Source organism: Euprymna scolopes, chromosome 29 (genome assembly GCF_053919585.1).
Source record: "Euprymna scolopes isolate OS-2025 chromosome 29, ASM5391958v1, whole genome shotgun sequence".
In the NCBI taxonomy this organism is placed as follows: domain Eukaryota; kingdom Metazoa; phylum Mollusca; class Cephalopoda; order Sepiida; family Sepiolidae; genus Euprymna; species Euprymna scolopes.
Window position 1 is genome coordinate 98,370,454 of NC_136510.1, and position 17,781 is coordinate 98,388,234.

Sequence of the window (17,781 nt, forward strand, 5' to 3'; positions counted from 1 at the left end):
ATAAATCATGGGGTTTATCTATTTTATTTTTACTTTCATCATATTTTGCTTTAGTTTTGATACCCCCAAATTCGAAGCTATCTCTTTACAACCCTTCCTTTTCATAATCTATCATACTTTCATAAATCAGAGTCCATTTTCTGTAGGCATATATATATATATATATATATATATATATATATATATATATATATATATATATATAGAAAGCGTGATTTTGTTTTCAGATATCCTTGGTTCAAAGAACTTGGCTTTAGATGGTACGTTGTAGCTGGGATCTCCAACATGCTCTTTGACTGTGGTGGCCTGGAATTTACTGCAGCGCCCTTTACCGGGTGGCTTATGGACACAGAAGTTGGCACCAGGAACCTTTGCGACGTCCAACGCTATAATATCGTCCCGGTAAGTACAGGACACCTGATTAGTATCACTCTACGATTACAATGCACGCTATTATGGACTGGCTATGACGTGTTACGCCAGGGGTGAACAAAATATTTGCCCGGATTGAAATTGGATCGAAAGAAACATAAATAAATAATTACCCACCTTCGAAAACCGATTTTTGGGCTTCAGAGATGACGTCAACCAAAACAACACGCTGAAGGAACAACAGTGATAGAAGGGATCGTATAAAAATGTATGATTTATTAGCTGATCATAATCACGTTTACATAGAAAGTTAAACAACGTTTTCCCTGATCTGTATCAGATGGGTGACAATTTTGAATTACCAGGTGCTGTATGTATAACAGTACGTGATTATATATAATACCCCTAGGAGGTGAACGCCCCTGTGTTGCCCAGTTCCAGGTTAACTTTGGGCAAGGTGTAGCACGTGTTAACCTCTAACCTCTTTCTGGGTAGTCACCATATAGGGGTCGATGTTTCTCAGCCGTGGTGAAAGCAAAACAAGTACGTCAAAGGATGGAGTAGTGTTGCCACAACTGGGCAGGAGCTGCCAGAATACTTTATCCTGCCTTGATAGAGTTCAAAATAGATTTCGTAGCCTAATGGGGGATGTCATTCCTCTTCTTTGCAACCTCTTTCCCACAGAAGAGTCGTTGCGAGCTTGTCCCTAGATTATCATTATTTTCATAACAAATGTTCGTCTGAGCTCCAATCTATGGTCCCCCTTGGCCTGACTTTCACGAAAAACACTCGTCTGGTTGAAACCACTAGCAATAATTTCTCACACTCTTTATTTGTTTCTAAACCTAAACGTAGTTTCCATCAATAAATTTTCTTTCTTAGAACTGCATGCCTGTGGAACTCTGTTCCATTTTCCTGCTTTCCAGCTGACTACAATATGGTCGTCTTCAAGTCCAACGTAAACAAATTCTTGATGAGCCATCCCCTTAAGTAATCCATTTTGCCAAATTTCCACTACTAACAATTACTATGATATTTTCCCATTGAATTCCGTACACTCATTAACTCTTATCCTCGAGTGGCCTCTGTGCCTTGATAAATGGTGATTTCTTTTGTAAAAACCAAAAACAAAACAATTAAGAAAGGCGAACTCTGTTGAGAAAACTAACTGGACAGAGAGATCCTGTCGTCCCTGTTCAGCAATCTTCTAATAATAATGTCACAATAATAATGTCACAATAATAATGTCACAAGCAAGACATCCGCTTCCAATTTTTTATGAGCCAGTACGGAAGTAGTAAGGCTGGAAAAAAACTGTCACAAGAATGCTCATGTCGGTGTGCAATCTAGTCTAGGTGATAGCAAAAAATAATTAAGCTTGGGGAAGATCTAATCAAACGAGCCTAAAAAAAAAAAAAAAAAAAAAAATGATTGTTTTTTTTTTAGGCTCATTTGATTAGATCTTCCCCAAGCTTAATTACAAAACCGGGAAATAAATAAAATTAGTTTGAAATAAAAAAAATATAGTTTCGTTGGGTAATGAAGATGTAAAAATATCAAAATATGCGTCTGCAAGAAACAATGTTCTTGTTTGTGCAAAAAAAAAAAAAAGTAGTTTTAATATATTTTTCCTATTTACAATGCCTCCCCACGGGACAGAGTTAGACACCAGGGTCGTTTTTTAATGTAGAGAAAAGGAAAAAAAAAATTGTCTCAGTCGTGAAGGATTTCTTCTCCACTGACAGAGAACAAGAAATTGAAGTGTAGCATCTGAAGAACAGATACTACACTTTGAGATATTAAATTTTTTATTCACAGGAAAAAATACAATTGGGAAAATGAACAAAAAACTTAGGCACAAGGCCAACTCAACACATTTTGATCTTGACCCGAAGGCCATTGTTGAAGAAGAAGGAATTGGTATTTATAAAAAAGGGGGATAGTGGAAACCAAGAAAAGGGCTTACCGTTAAAACGTCCGCGCGTGTGTGCGTCATGTGGAATCAAGCTGCCGAGGAGAGGGAAAGAAAAAATCAAGATGGCGGCACCCAAAACTTTTATGACTGCTGATCTCGCGAAGTGATGCAAAATCTCGCTGCTCGTGTACAGATTGGTGGGCCTTGATTGCATAAGATTGCGTGGTGAACGCAGACAAAACTGTTGAAAGAGAATCCTTGGATACTGTTGTTGCGTGTTGCTCAATCACCTTGTTTCTTTGCTTTTTTTCTTCCTTTATTTTTGTCTTACATATATTTTTTTTTACCTTTTTTATCAATTGATCGTTCTACTTCACGATGGATCCCTGGAAAAGGGTCTGAAGAAGACAATGTTCAGGCTTATGCAAAAACAAAAAACGTAATTTTGGTGAGCAGTTTAATATCTTGTTGAAGAAGAAGAAATTGCTATTTAAAAAAGCGGGAACAATTATTTTCTGAGCGGAAGTTTAATCAAAACTCGCCAAAGAAATATTTTCCTTTTGTAAAATTCACCATACATTACAGCACTGTGTGTGTGAGAGTGTGTGTGTGTGAGAGAGTGTGTGTGTGTGAGAGAGTGTGTGTGTGTGTGTGTGCGTGTGTGTGAGTGTGTGTGTGTGCGCGTGTGTGTGAAAGTGTGTGTGTGTGTGAGTGAGTGTGTGCGTGTGCGTGTGAGTGTGTGAGTGTGTGTGTGTGTGTGAGAGAGAGTGTGTGCGTGTGAGTGTGAGTGTGTGTATGTGTGTGTGAGAGAGAGTGTGCGTGCGTGTGTGTGTTGGTGCGTGTGTGTGTGCGTGTGTGTGTTTATTAAAATCAAGTTCAGATCGTCTTTGTTTACTTTCTTTGTTAGCTGATCGCTCTGTTTCATGATGAACACACTTGAAAAGTCCCTTCTGATTTATGTTTACCAGTTTTAAAATAAACAAACAGACTTGGCTGTTTTTGCAGAAAAATAGAACATTTTTAAACTGATAAACCAGAAGGGATTTTTCCATTCATCGTGAAGCAAAATTATCAGCTGACAAAGAAAGTAAACTAAAACATACGGAAATTGATTTTAATCGTCTTTTTTTATAAATAAAATCTGTTTCTATTCGTAAATATCGCATTAAGATTCATGAAATAGAAAAGGAGAAGGTATGAAATGTTTGAATTTTTTTTTCAACGCTAGCAGTAAAAACCCCGATTTTATTGAAATCTTGACTTTATAGAAATAGAGGATACAGGCAGGTGTGATAAGTTTTCTAGACTAGAGGGATTCCACCTACTTTGTAGCAGACTCCCCAGTTCATTTGCCAGAAAGAAAGACTTTACTCCTTGTTTTTTAACTATGTGTCACTGCAGACTTCCGTCCATAATGCAACTTCCTGTACACATCGCTTTCATTCTACACATAACTTATAATGGAATGATCCAATTTCTACTTAATTTTTACCTTGCATAGTAAAATCTGATTCTAACCTTATTTTTAACACACCCGCATCTAAATATTGCTATGTCTTGTGTTTGCTGAAGTAATAAAAATGGAACTATATCAAAGAATATCCACATCCTCTGAGACGTAAAAAATGGGAAAACTGGAAAGATACAATCAAGAAAGGAAGAAAGAGAGCGAGAGGGAGAGAGAGAGAGAGAGAGAGAGAGAGAGAGAGAGAGAGAGAGAGGGGGGGTATTTGTAATGACAATGAGTATCCTACCACAGGAAAAAAAAGGAAAGAGTGTGTTTCAACTGACCTATGTAATAAACGAAAACTAATGTACGAAAATAGTACAATATACGTAACCGAAATGGACATGGACTTGTACAAACGCATGCGTAAATGGCATAATCGCCAGCTTCTATTGTCTTCTTTTAAAACGATAAATTTTGTAGGTGCCATAGATTAATAATTGTTTAATAAAATCTGTTCATATGATATTACTATCTTTTATTAGTATTGTATTTATAGAAAATATATTGTGTCAGCTAGAATAATCCGTAATTTACGAAATACGAATACGCAAGACAATTTGGTACTATTAGTTCTTTTGTTTGTATGGAAGACCAAATATGCTATGAAAATGTGTTTCGTTCAATTACACATTGATGTAAGATTAGGCGTTGTTTAATCCAAAATTGTTGTTATTGTATTTAGTATGTTTTCGACTATAGGTCAAATGTGTCAGGTAAGATATTCCGTAATTTTCGAAATTGTATAGTAAAATGAGAAGAATCGGTTAATGTGAGGGAATTCCCCCCCTCGTTCCTATACATTTAACTAATAAATTAAAAAAAATATGCATAATTATGGAACAGGATTAAATATTAAAAACAAATTGTTTGGGCATGAAATTTTGTTTTTTTATCCAATGCAAACTAAAATATTCACTCTTAATGGTTGGACTGATCTGTTTTACGTAGATTTGGTCAGAAAACTATAACGGGGGGGGGGGATCGGAATCGTTTTTTATATGTATGGTGGGATCTTTGTCATGGAATTGCAGACAAAAATTTGATATGGAAGACCAAAATTACTATGAACATATTTTTTAATGTTTTCTTTTTTCGATGACAAATTGATTTAAGCTGAAACATTGTTCAATCCATTAAGTCATAGGGTATCTATTTTTTTAATATTTTTTTTTTATTATTGAGTTGAAATTTTGTGTAATAACTAAAAATGTGTACACAAATTGAAAGGAAAAAGTTATTTACTTACAAAGTGAAATATTGATTTTCTTATAAATAAGAAACTGAGTACATTCGATATATTTTAGAAATCAAATAGCTATACTTTCAAGATTCAAGATTCAAGATTCAAGATAATAGCTATACTTTCAAGATTCAAGATTCAAGATAATAGCTATACTTTCAAGATTCAAGATTTAAGCTATGGTAAGGAACAGATCAGTTCACACAAAGTTACATTTCAACTTTGGCGATAAGTTAGTGGATTACTATTGTAAGACTCATTTATACAAGTTAATACATCATCGAACAAATAATAGAATTTCAGCAAATTTCGCAATAACTTTTTAAAGGTTCTGTTGTGGTTTAAATGTTGAAAGAAGAACGAAAAGGCTTAGAAACAGTTAAATAAAAATATACTAAAAGAAAACACAGAAACGTATATTAGTTGAGTGGGAATCCGCTCAACCGGAAGGACAAAGTAAGGTTACGACCCATTTCCTTTGGGTCTTAGGTCCAGACTGCTCAATAGCAGAAACTGGTTACCGGAAGTGACGTCAGGAATAGTCCATTGTCAGAATCTGCAGGGATGCCACCAAAACAGATTCCAACAACTCTTGGAGAGAAATTGATGAATATAGACGATTTTTATCCCTTTTCAAAGCAGAATTATTATATATTATTTTATAGATGAAAAAATTGTTTTGTGTCTTATTTATAGGATAATGAGACCTAATGGTTGAATAATAATTATTGGGAGGACGTCCAGCGAGTGGGCAAACCCTTCTCCCCTTTTCTATAAAGTTAACTAATCAAAATATGCAATATGAAAAAGATAATAATCGATTAGAAATAAAGTGTGTTTTTTTGTCTGATAGCGAACCAAAATTTTCTTTATATTAATGACTGATTTGCTTTTATTTAGGTTTTTGTTAGAAAACTATAATGATCAACAATATAGGGGAACATTTTACTCTACTTTATTCATAAAATGAGGTTTCTATCGTTGTGTTATTTATTTATTTATTTTGCAGATAATTGCAGAAAAGATGGGGTTAGATACAACAAAAAACTCTACACAATGGCGGGAAAAGGCCGTCCTGGAAGTGAATATTGCTATCATTCACAGCTACAAGGTGAGCGTCTCATAGTCAAATAGCAATAGTAAAAAACATTCGAGAATATAGTGTCACTTCTATTACAAATGCAGATTTATTTGTAACAATATATTTTTGACCTCAAATTTATAAAGACGCACTTGACTTACAAAAAAAGGTCGACTCATGATAAAGAAAAATAAATTTCAGATGTACTTCAAATTAAAAAAGACCGATTTCAGATTAAAAAAAGAAGACATCAATTTAAAATTATAAAAGATAAACTTCAAACCTTACGATGCTGTGACGCGAGTCTTCAAAATGATACTCCTCCTCTTCTCATTCTTCTTTTTTCTTCTTTTTATCCTCTTCATCTGTATGCGTCTTCTTCTTCTTCTTCTTCTTCTTACTTAAAAAAAAACTAATGGAGAAACAGCTGCAATTATTTATTTAAAAACTATATTTTCTCTATTATTATATAAAAGGCACTTTGTGTCTGTGTGTCTATGAGTTCATTTCCTATGGACTCGAAAACAGCTGGGTCAACTTTTACGAAATTTCAAATGAAGGAACTAATATTAATATCGCGTGTTTTCACTTTTTTTTTGTAATATCAGTTTTCTGAGCTTTTAATTTATTTGTTGCCATCGTCGTAAAAAAATGTTTCTAAATGTAACGGACCAAAGGTTTCCAATTGCGATTTACGGAACAGTCCAGAAATGGACGAGCGAGTTGAAGTTATTTTTTATTTTTTTTTTTTTACATGGGTGTCACCACTTATCAAGGCCCAGAGGCCACTCAAGGATAAGGGTTAATAGGTATACATTAGTCATTGTGATTTTAGCATAGTAAACAGTGGGAATTTTGTAACTTTCTGTTCTTTGTGTCCTTTGCGACTGAGGCTACAACGTGTCGGTTCCCGGACAACGTTACACTAAAAAAAAATAAAAATAAAAAACTAAACCAACAATAAATAGTAGATGGAATAGATTCTTACCTAGAAAACAGCAGTTCTTTCTCCTTTATCAGGAAAAATGCGAGGACAAAATGGCAAAATAAGGGAGGCAAGAATTACGAGGTTACCGATAGTAAATCCAGAGTTCACTTTTTACTCCCCTTAAATCATATTTAAATTAATTACATTAAATTTTAGGAAGATGTTTTCATATTTATTTAGGAGGGTGGGCTAATTAAATTTTTAACCCTAACCTTAATCTAACTATAACTGTAGTTCTAAACTAACGATTACCTTACACTCTCTCCTCTCGGTTATATTCATTTTGGTTATGCATTCGTATGTTTTTTTTTTGTTTTTTTTTACAGTTTCTCATAGCATTCAAATCATGAAATGTTTCGACCACTTCCGGTTTGCTTAATGAATCGCATCGAAAATATTTCAGTCTCTCGCATAGAATCAGCATTTTTTGATGACGGTTAGATCATGTTAACGGAATTCTGTGTAAATCAACAATGTCCGTAAAGTCTAGACACATAGGTAAATACATAAATCAGTTAGTTTTACACAGGATACCATAAATGATCGAGGCATCGCCGAACACTCGATTAGTACCGAAACTGAATAAAAGCACTTTTTCATTCTCTGTCATGAATGGGTGTACTTATTTATCTATTTATTTAGTTAGTTAGTTTTCAAATTAGGACGAGAGTCAACTTGATCTATTTAATTTATATATTTTAGGAATTTTTTAAAACTTTATTTATTGAGAGTGGGAGTTAATTATTTTTAATCTTCACCTTAACTCTAACCATAATCCTCTGCAGTTTTGTTTATATTCATTTTGGATTTTTATTTGTTTGCTTCAGTGTCTTTTTATTTTTTATTTTTTTCATTTTTTATTTTTTTTCATTTTTTTATTTTTTTTCATTTTTTATTTATTTTCATTTTTTACTTTTGCAGCATTCAAATTGTAAACTGATTCGGCCATTTCCGTTTTGTTCAATAAGTCGCAATAAAAAATATCCAAGTGGACATGAGTCCTCTTCCATAGAAGCATCCAAAAACATATTATCATTATCATTATTATTATTATTATTATTATTATTATTATTATTATTATTATTGTAGAGGAGGTTAGGTTTGGAGCTTTAATCCCCCACCCCATTTTCACGCTGAACAAGGCACAGTGCCACTTTGAAGTAGATGCAGGGATATTATGTCAGGAGACGAGAAGCAAAATGCCTGTTCACATTACACTTGAACTTCTGCATGTCAGTACAGTTGAGAAATCAGAATCCTGTGTGAGCTCCAATCTCTGGTCTCCCCTCGCCAATCTTTCACGAAAAACACCCGTCTAGCTAAAACCACTGTCAATAATATTCCCCACTCGTTATTTGTGCCTAAATCAGAACGTAGATTCCATGAGCAAAGCTTCTTTCTCAGAAGTGCACGCCTGTGGAATTCTCTTCCGTTTGCCTGTTTCCCACCTGACTACAACTTGGATGTCTTCAAGTCCAATATAAACAAATTCCTTATAAACCGCCCCCTTAAGTAAGACACTTTATCAAATCTCCATTACTAACGATTACTACAATACTATCCCATTGATTACTGTACATGCAATAACCCTTATCCTCGCATGACTTCAGGGCCTTGATAAGTGGTTACTACCATATAAAAAAACAAAGAAAAAGAATTCCAAAGTCTAGCAGTTCTGAGGAAGAAACTATTAGAGTAGAAGGCTTTTTTTTACATCTAGGGATCTCTACTGTGTAGAGGTGGGATTTAGCTGCTTATTGGGTTTGTCGGGGGTATTTACGTCAAGGGGTACAAGGGATTGTAGTTCGTCAAAGCATCCACCATTAAAATACTTGTAGAACAGGCAGAGGGATGCAACATTTCGTCGATAAGACAAAGGTTAAAGCTTAGATGATAGTTCAGGACCTATTAGGTTGGCGACTCTCTTTTGAACCCTATCCAGGAGTGAGAGACTATGTAGAATATACAAATCTGATTGGTAGTTTTTATTTCTTCAACTGTTCTGAATCCGGATTTAAATACGGATTTAACTCATCTCGTTATAAACAGTCATTGCCTTAGTTATTTCCTGCTCTTATGGTTCGAACATATTAATCCTGAGTAGATAGTTATTAAATAAAAGGTCAGATTGTCGAACAAATAAAAAAAAAAAAACGAGATAAACAAAGACAACAAAGCAATATCATATTGACGAAATCCTGCATAATCTACAGTGTCCGTAAAGTATATATAGAAATCCGTATAACGTAATTGTTACAAGTCAACACTCGGGACCCATACGTTGTATACAGACGTACAGACATTCGCAAGAAAACAAAAACGAGGAAAGAATATGATTCACTTTTTTGCCAACTGAAACAGCAGACATTTATTTACATGTACTTCTAGAACAGGACACTGTCTCTTGTTCAAAAGTCTTCTAGTATTCCAATGTACATAACAAGACTCTGCCGTGTCGAACACATGGTACTCTGTCTTTGTCTGACTATGTTTAGGGCACGTCTTTCTCTGTCAATCTCGGATCACGTGTGTAACACGTCTATTTTTAGTCTCTCTCGGGCCACGTTTTTCTTTTTTATAATCTCTTTCTTTCCCTCATAATTTAGGACACTTGATGCACCAAAATGTTTGTTACCTGTGCAAGGGACATAACTCACACTCACAATCGTGTTGAGGCAAAGTAGATAGCCATCAGATTCACCTCCCCTTTAAATACAAAACCGTTCTTCATATTTCTAAATAAATCTTTCATCAAACAGTTGATTTTTTTTTACAAGGATGTCATCACTTATCAAGGAGCGAAGGCCACTCGAGGATAAGGGTTAATGAATGTAAGGTGGTAGTTTAGTAACTGTTAATGGTGTAGACTGGGTAGAATTTGGATTAGTTAAGGTGATGGATCAACAAGAACTTGTTTACATTGGACTTGAAGGCTACCATATTGTGTAATCAGCCGGACAGTTCTAATAAAGAAGCTTTATTTATGGAATCTTCGTTTAGATTTAAGGATAGATACAGAGTGTGGCTTAAAGTCATCCGTTTGTGTTTGTATATTCGCTTGCGTGGTGAACTCGATTCCCACACATTTGCATATACTCGTCTGCGCTATGTTACATTATTGTTTCTATCTCATACTATATAAACGGGGTATAACTTTATACCATTTTTGTTTTTTGTTGATTTTTTTGTTCTTTTTGCAATCATATTGAAAACTAGCGGCTGCATCGCGTCGGCACACACAACGCCGAGTCAAACACAAAATCGAATACACTCAACATCAAGTACACTCAACATCATCTTACCATCAACGCTTACCTTGTGAACTCTGAGTATGGGAAATTCTGATATGCACAAAACAAAATCACTGAAAAAACAAAAGAGTAAGGATAACGAGTAAAAGTTAGATAAAATGATGGTTAAAATTATCATGACCTTGCCAGGATTCGAACCTGGAATCTTCTGATCCATAGTCAGACCGTTATCCATTGCGCCACAAGTCCTGCACGTATGTCGAAACATGTTACCGCAACTGTATTCAGACAGTGCTAAATTCCGTTGATATGGGCAGGTAACTTTTTCGACAAATACGAAACGGCCCCAAAACCCTTATTTCGGGCTTTTTTGTGTGGATCGGCGTTGTTCGTTACGAACCATATATAGATAAGGACAATCTAGGGACTCACACCTTTAAGCGAAAAAAAGATTTTTTTTTTTTAATTCGGTGCATCCGTTCGAAAATTTTATTGGCACACACACACACACACATACACACACACACACACACACACCCACACCAACACCCACACACACACACACACACACACACACCACACACATAAATAAATAAACGTTTAGAATGTTATTAATAGAATAGATAGATATGTTTAATACAGACTTTTTTCTTTTTTATGAAAATCTATCCAGACAAGATATGAAACTACTTGATGTAAGAAACTAAAAATATCAGTTCAAGATAAACACCAGTCAATGATGAGTGTTACGTGGATATATTCTGATCCAGACAACAGCAATTATGTTCCCTTTGTCAGAAACATCGCTCATGGAATGCTAGGGCAAAATAATGGAAGCGAGCATTACGAAGTTGCCAAGAGTAATCTCAACATGAATTCAATTCTGCTAAAACTAAGCTTGTTTCCTTCAATAACTACAAGAAACCTTCTCTACCATCAATAGCAATGGCCAAGAACACATTGCCTGAAAGTACTTCTTTTAAACTCCTCGGCCTAACGTTTACAGGGAATATGAACTGGAATAGATATATTGAGAGCATTGCCAAGGCTGCTGCAAGGAAGGTTGGCTCCCTCTACCGTGCTAGAAAACTACTTACGCCTGACAGTATCCTATACCTCTATAAGGCCACCATTCGCCCATGTTTGGAGTACTGTTGTCACATCTAGGCTGGTGCATCTGCTGCTTGTCTCTTGCTCCTGGACAGGGTTCAAAAGAGAGTCGCCAACCTGATAGGTCCTGAACTGTCATCTAGGCTTCAGCCTCTGTCCCATCGACAAGATATTGCATCCCTCTGCCTGTTCTACAAATACTTTAATGGTGAATGCTCTGAGGAACTGCAAACACTTGTACCTCCTCGACGTAACTACCCCTGACAAACTCGACAAGCTATTAAGTCTCATCCCTTTACACTAGAGATCCCTAGGTGCAAGAAAGCCTTTTACTCCAATAGTTTCTTCCCCAGAACTGCAAGTCTTTGGAACTCCCTTCCGGGATTCTGCTTTCCCAACTGTACTGATATGCAGAAGTTCAAGTGTAATGTGAACAAACATCTTTCTACTCATCTACCTTCATAATGCCCCTGCTAATTAAGTCCCTGATAGTAGCCCCCTGCTTCAAAGTGGCACTGTGCTTTGTTTGGGGTGAAAATTGAATTTAAAAAAAAAAATGAATAATTCAACATTTTGACAAAATATAAATATTAGATTTAAATTTAAAAATAAATGAAAATATTTTTCAGCAACTAAATTCAAAACGTCTATATTCGAAATATCAGAAAGTTCTATAGAATGTCCTACTGTCCTACTGTCTGCTTGAGACCAAACTGAAGGCGTTCCTTTGAATAATGACGATGTAGAAACGATCGCAGAGCCAAGTCCCGGTGTGGTGTGTCATTAATAGAAAAAAGAAGTTAAGGAAGTATTGAGTGGCAGGGTTAATCACCCTCTCGACGCCCCGCATTGATATTTTTACTTTACTTTCTTTGATTTGTAAATTAAATTAAACCCACGCCATTTATGGATGCCAGGGGTGAATGCAGACCTCACGATATTATTAGAATGCACTTTAATCAATATATATATAAAGTAGTAGCGTTTGTGTGTATGTATGTCTGTGTGTACAACTCTCCTACAGCCCTCTTCACTGGACCGATCATGACCAAACCTGACATGATGATAGTCCCCCACCTAGGAATGGTTCACACCATTTTTAAGGTCAAAGGTTCACTTCATATTTATGCGACATTTCATAAACTAACCCACCTAAGAATGGTGCACACCAAATTGGAGGTTGTTTACCATGCTGTTATTCTTTGCAATTGTTTCAATTTTTATGTGTGACAATACAGGTGCCAACTTTGATGTAACCTATTTGCTTTAAAGTTCATAGTTGGATTTCAGTCACTTCCGGAGGTAGTTAAACATTTTAAAGGCCTTAAGGAATAGTTGCAATTACGACATTCATTTACTGCAAGTGTGACCACGAAGCGCGCACCCGAACGAAGCGCGGGTACCTTTACTAGAACCATAATCATATAATATCGTCTTTTTGGTTTCATAAGCTGTTCTTCAAAGATAATAATTTATTAACAATAATAAAAAAAATACAGGCACACTATTTCAGCTAAAACGAAGAAAAGTGAACAAGAATGATGAGAGTAACAGCAAGTATATATATATATATGTCAAAATGGTGTTATTTTTTAAGGTATGTATTTGTTGTTCATGTTAGAGTGTTCATGTTGGTATGCCGATATATCGCGTATATATAAAGAGAGAGACAGCGCTGTATATATAAAGAGACAAGGTACATTTTAATACAGGAGAGCCGACGGCATGTAATACACAATGAGAGGAGATTTGATATATATTGATAGATAGGTTGATAGTTAAAGGAGATAGTTTGATATTTATACTGTTGACAGTTGTGTGAATTGGAGTGTTTCTATAACATTGACACATATATTTCTTTATCTATTTTTAAGATGATGATTTTTCACAAATTTCTCATAATATAAATTGACAATACCTTTTCTGTTGAATAATATAAAACGAAGACACAGATACACAAAGATGAAGTTGTTCGTTTATTCCATTTTCGACCGGCCAATGGCTTTGCATCAAGGAATTCAAATCTCTACATGATACTTTCTTCTCCCCTTCGCTTCCAAGGTTCCATGTCAGTTCTGTTTCTGACTCATGACTTCTCTTTTCTCCCCTGACTAACTGACTGACTGTCTCACTCTTTGCCAAGCTTTAACTATATTGAAAACTCATGACGTCATTGCATGACCAACACGTGCATATCGGACTCGCGGCCTGACACGCCTCACGTTTTCAAGCATGCATCGCTCTTCCCATGTTTACAACCCGATTTCTCTAACCTATTTTCCTGACCCACTTTACAAATAATATTTTCCATTGTCCGTTTTTAAATTCCTTATTTTAATTTCATTTCTTTAACAGAAACAAAATTACATCATTACATTCTTTTTTCAATAAACATATATCTAACTATTTTATGTGAACTAAACAATGGTAATTCTACATTCCATTTTCAACAACATTCTGTATTATTTATTTTAACTTATGATCAGAATTTTCAATTCCAAATCTGGCTTAGCAAGTTCGAATCCTCGGCTATCCTATCTCATATTTACTCACTTACAAGAACAAGCGACTTGTTCTTGTAACAATTAATTCACTGCCCGCATAGCAGCAGCCGAATAGCGCAACAGTCAGAAGGTCCAGCTGTGATTTGGGCGATCGGGTTTTGATAGTTGCTTGTCTAGCCGCACTGATGAGCTGTGAAACAGCGAAACAGTACTGTACTGTACGTGGATGACTATATATATATATATATATATATATATATATATATATATATATATATATATATATGGGTATAAAATGCACAATGTATCATAAAATTAAATGCCATGGAGGCAGAATGTCTAGAAAAGACAAAAGAAAAACAAATTAAACACAACAAAAATATAAAAACAAAATTCTAATTAATATCAGCTTTAAAAATCTGTCGGCAGAGAAAGATAACATGAGGATAAACTTTTTAGTTTACATTTTTTAGGAAAAAAAAAACCAACAAAATTTACGAACTCTTTCTCTGACGAGGGATTTTAAATCCGAAATTAATCAGAAAAAAATAAAATAAAATAAAATCATTTTTTCCCATCTGAAAGCGTTTCCTAAAGCAGTTCATTTGGTTATTCTATATTTTCAATTTCAAGATGCTTTTACTTGCCGACACGGTTTCAACTTTATATATATACTAGCAGAAGTACCCGTCGTTCACTGGGTTAAAAAACAGCCTACAGAAAATGGACTCTGATTTATGAAAGTATGATACGTTATGAAAAGGAAGGGTTGTAAAGAGATAGCTTCGAATTTGGGGGTATCAAAACCAAAGCAAAATATGATGAAAGTAAAAACAAAATAAATAACCCCCATAATTTATTATACCATACCTGTTCACACTGAAACACTTATCACAATATTCTGTGGATCTATATTAAAAAACCTTGTTGAACTTTGTGACATATTTCCATTCTATGGAAGCCAGGTGCGAACGAACACCCCATAATTTTATTATACCATATTTCTTCAAACTGAAACATAATTATCAAAGTATACTTACGCAGATAGATATGAAAAGTCTTTATTAAAGTTTGTGTCTATTTCCATTCTATGGAGACCAGGCGCGAACTCAGACCCCACAATTTTATTATACCATCTCTATTTAAGTTAAAACATACTTATCAAAGTATTATTATGTACATCTATATAAAAAAATCTAGTAAAAGTTTTTTTTTTTTTAATTTTTAAATTTTTTATTTCCATAATTTGTAGACCAGGCGCGAATGCAGACCCCACAATTTTAATGAACCACCGTTCTGCCAGATCAAACATACCCATTCATGTGGCTCGATACATCTTCTATCATTATATGTAATCAGCTTTATAAAATAGTCAACCAGATAGGAGCCTATTCGTGACCACACACACACGCACACACACACACACACACACACACACACACACACACACACACACACACACACACACACACATTCAGCTTTATATTATATATTATATATATATATTTTTTTTTTCAATATATTTTCTTATTTCCTATGTCTAGAAAAGAAATATGACCATGACTGACCATCACACAGCAGCAGAAGCCTTTCACCAACATTGGGAGAAGGAATATCAAGCAAGAAATGGTTGTCCAGCTGATTGGGTATGGATAATACCTCCGATTGGTGGGAGCCTTTCGACAGTATTTCACCAGGAGATGCTGTACTATAGATTGAAGCCGTCTATGGAATACCAAGTAAGAATTGCAATGTCTTTTAGTTTAATAGGGTTTTGGGAATAAAAACGACGAGACTGAATGCAGGATAAGCTAGATTGAATTTAAACATCAAAGGGAGAACAGTAATACTATTAAATTATCCACTAAGTTTCATCAAGATTTTAATTCTCTGAAATTTAATAACTTAAATTGTATTTTAATACAGGGTGGAACGATAAAATTGTCGCGCTAGAAAAGACTGCATGATTCCATTTCCGTTTGATGAAAACCGTTTTTTTTTTGTTGATCATCTACTAGTTAGCCAGTTATGTACAAATCCCAAAAGTGATAGGAGCCACTTATGCCTGAACGTGGCATAATGTTCGTGTGAGATCGAAGATGTGCTGCTGTATAAATCATGCTTTCAATAACTTCAAGTTATGACATATAACAGGACCATTGCCAATGCCCTTAAAATGCATCGCTGAATTTCCATGAATAACAGGAATGTGCCCAGGATGATGAAAACAAAGTTTCCGGCCATGGTTATCGTCTTTGGTGTGGTTTTAAGTAAGGGCCACATCATGCCACCTCACATCTTTTAAGTCGGCTTGAGAGTCAACACCAAAGTGTATCTGGATGTGCTGAAGAGTGTGGTGATCCCCTGGTGCAATCGGATGGCCACTGGCAGACCTTGGGTGTGGCAACAGGACTCGACGCTGGTCCACAAGTCCAAAGAGACCCAGGCTTGGCTTCAGAAGGAGTATTACGACTTTGTATCCTTCTCTTACTGCCCCACCTCCGTTCCCGACCTGATCCCACTGGACTACTTCGTTTGGTTATACGTCAAGAACATCACCAACATGACCTCCCAAAACCAACTTGACTGCCGCCATCTGCCGAGTATTCACCGAGCTCCCACCGACGCTTGTGGAAAAAGCATTCTCCCAGTTCCAGATCCGTACCGAGTCAGTGATTGAGGCTAAAGATGGCTACATTGAAAGATGTCAGCTCTATTATTATATTTAAAATTTAATGTAATTAGGTTGGTGCAAAAACGTTGAACGTCAAAAAACGACATTACTTTTGCAACAACCTAATAACATTAACTAATGTTTTCAAAGATATGACTAACCCTTTCTATTACTGTGTGTTTTTTTATTATATTATCCGTCATATAAGGACATTGCATAATATTTTTTATAATATATAATTGTTTTTTATTGTATTAATCGCTTTTTGCTTGTTTCATATCTCTTTTCAACAATTCCAGCCAAACATTATAAAGACTTACAAATGGAAAAGTGCCAAAAACGTCGCCATTTTTGCCAGGCAACGACGATGGCAGGTGACCTTTTCAGTTTTAGCAAAGTAAGTCATTCATTTTATGGCTTATTTTATTTCTGTATTTGAATTAAATTGTTTAGAAATTTGTGTGAATTGTATTCTATTAAGTTCAACCGGTTAAATGTATGTGTATTTTCTCCCACAAGTTGTTCTTAAGTGGTGCTTGTTTGGTTGTATAGTGTGTATGATATATTATTTAATTGGAATTCATTACTGAGATGAGTATTATTTTATTAATTTTATTTCTGGCGGACTATTATTCTCATCTTTTTAGTTGTTGTTTCACGACGTTTCAACCAACTAAAAAAGATGAGGATAATAGTCCGCAATAAGTAAAAATTAATAAATAATACTCATCTCAACAACGAATTCCAATTAAATAATATATAGACCATTCGGTACGGATCCGACCATGGAAGATCAGATAATAAATAAACATGAATTCATAAGACCAAAGAATTCAACCTTGATCGCCCTTTGGAGTCCGTGGCACAGTGGATAGAGACGTTGAATCTCTACAGTTCCAGGTGAGCATTGTCTGAAGATAGCGGTTTCAATCCTACCCAAAGCCAGCCAGAGGCTTACTTGGCTAAAACGTTGTGAGATGACAACAACTATGGAAGGCAGTAATTGCTGAGGATGCAGTTAGGAGATTCAGAGTTCCTATCTTGTCACGGTTACCACCTGACGAAGGCTGCAGGAATCGTTAGCCGAAATGTCATGAAGTAACAACTAAAAAGATAAAGATGATAGTCCGCAAGAA

General features: G+C 35.3%; 1 protein-coding gene across 1 annotated transcript in view; it reads left to right on the forward strand.

Moving 5' to 3' along the window:
* LOC145252790 (nitric oxide synthase, inducible-like) overlaps positions 1 to 17,781 on the forward strand; it is a 140,300-nt gene that overhangs the window by 22,314 nt on the left and 100,205 nt on the right. Inside the window, exons 6-9 of the mRNA XM_080112737.1 lie at positions 228 to 402; positions 6,047 to 6,148; positions 15,516 to 15,710; positions 16,945 to 17,042. Of these exons, the coding sequence (XP_079968863.1) occupies positions 228 to 402; positions 6,047 to 6,148; positions 15,516 to 15,710; positions 16,945 to 17,042 (570 nt within the window). The remainder of the gene's footprint in view (positions 1 to 227; positions 403 to 6,046; positions 6,149 to 15,515; positions 15,711 to 16,944; positions 17,043 to 17,781) is intronic.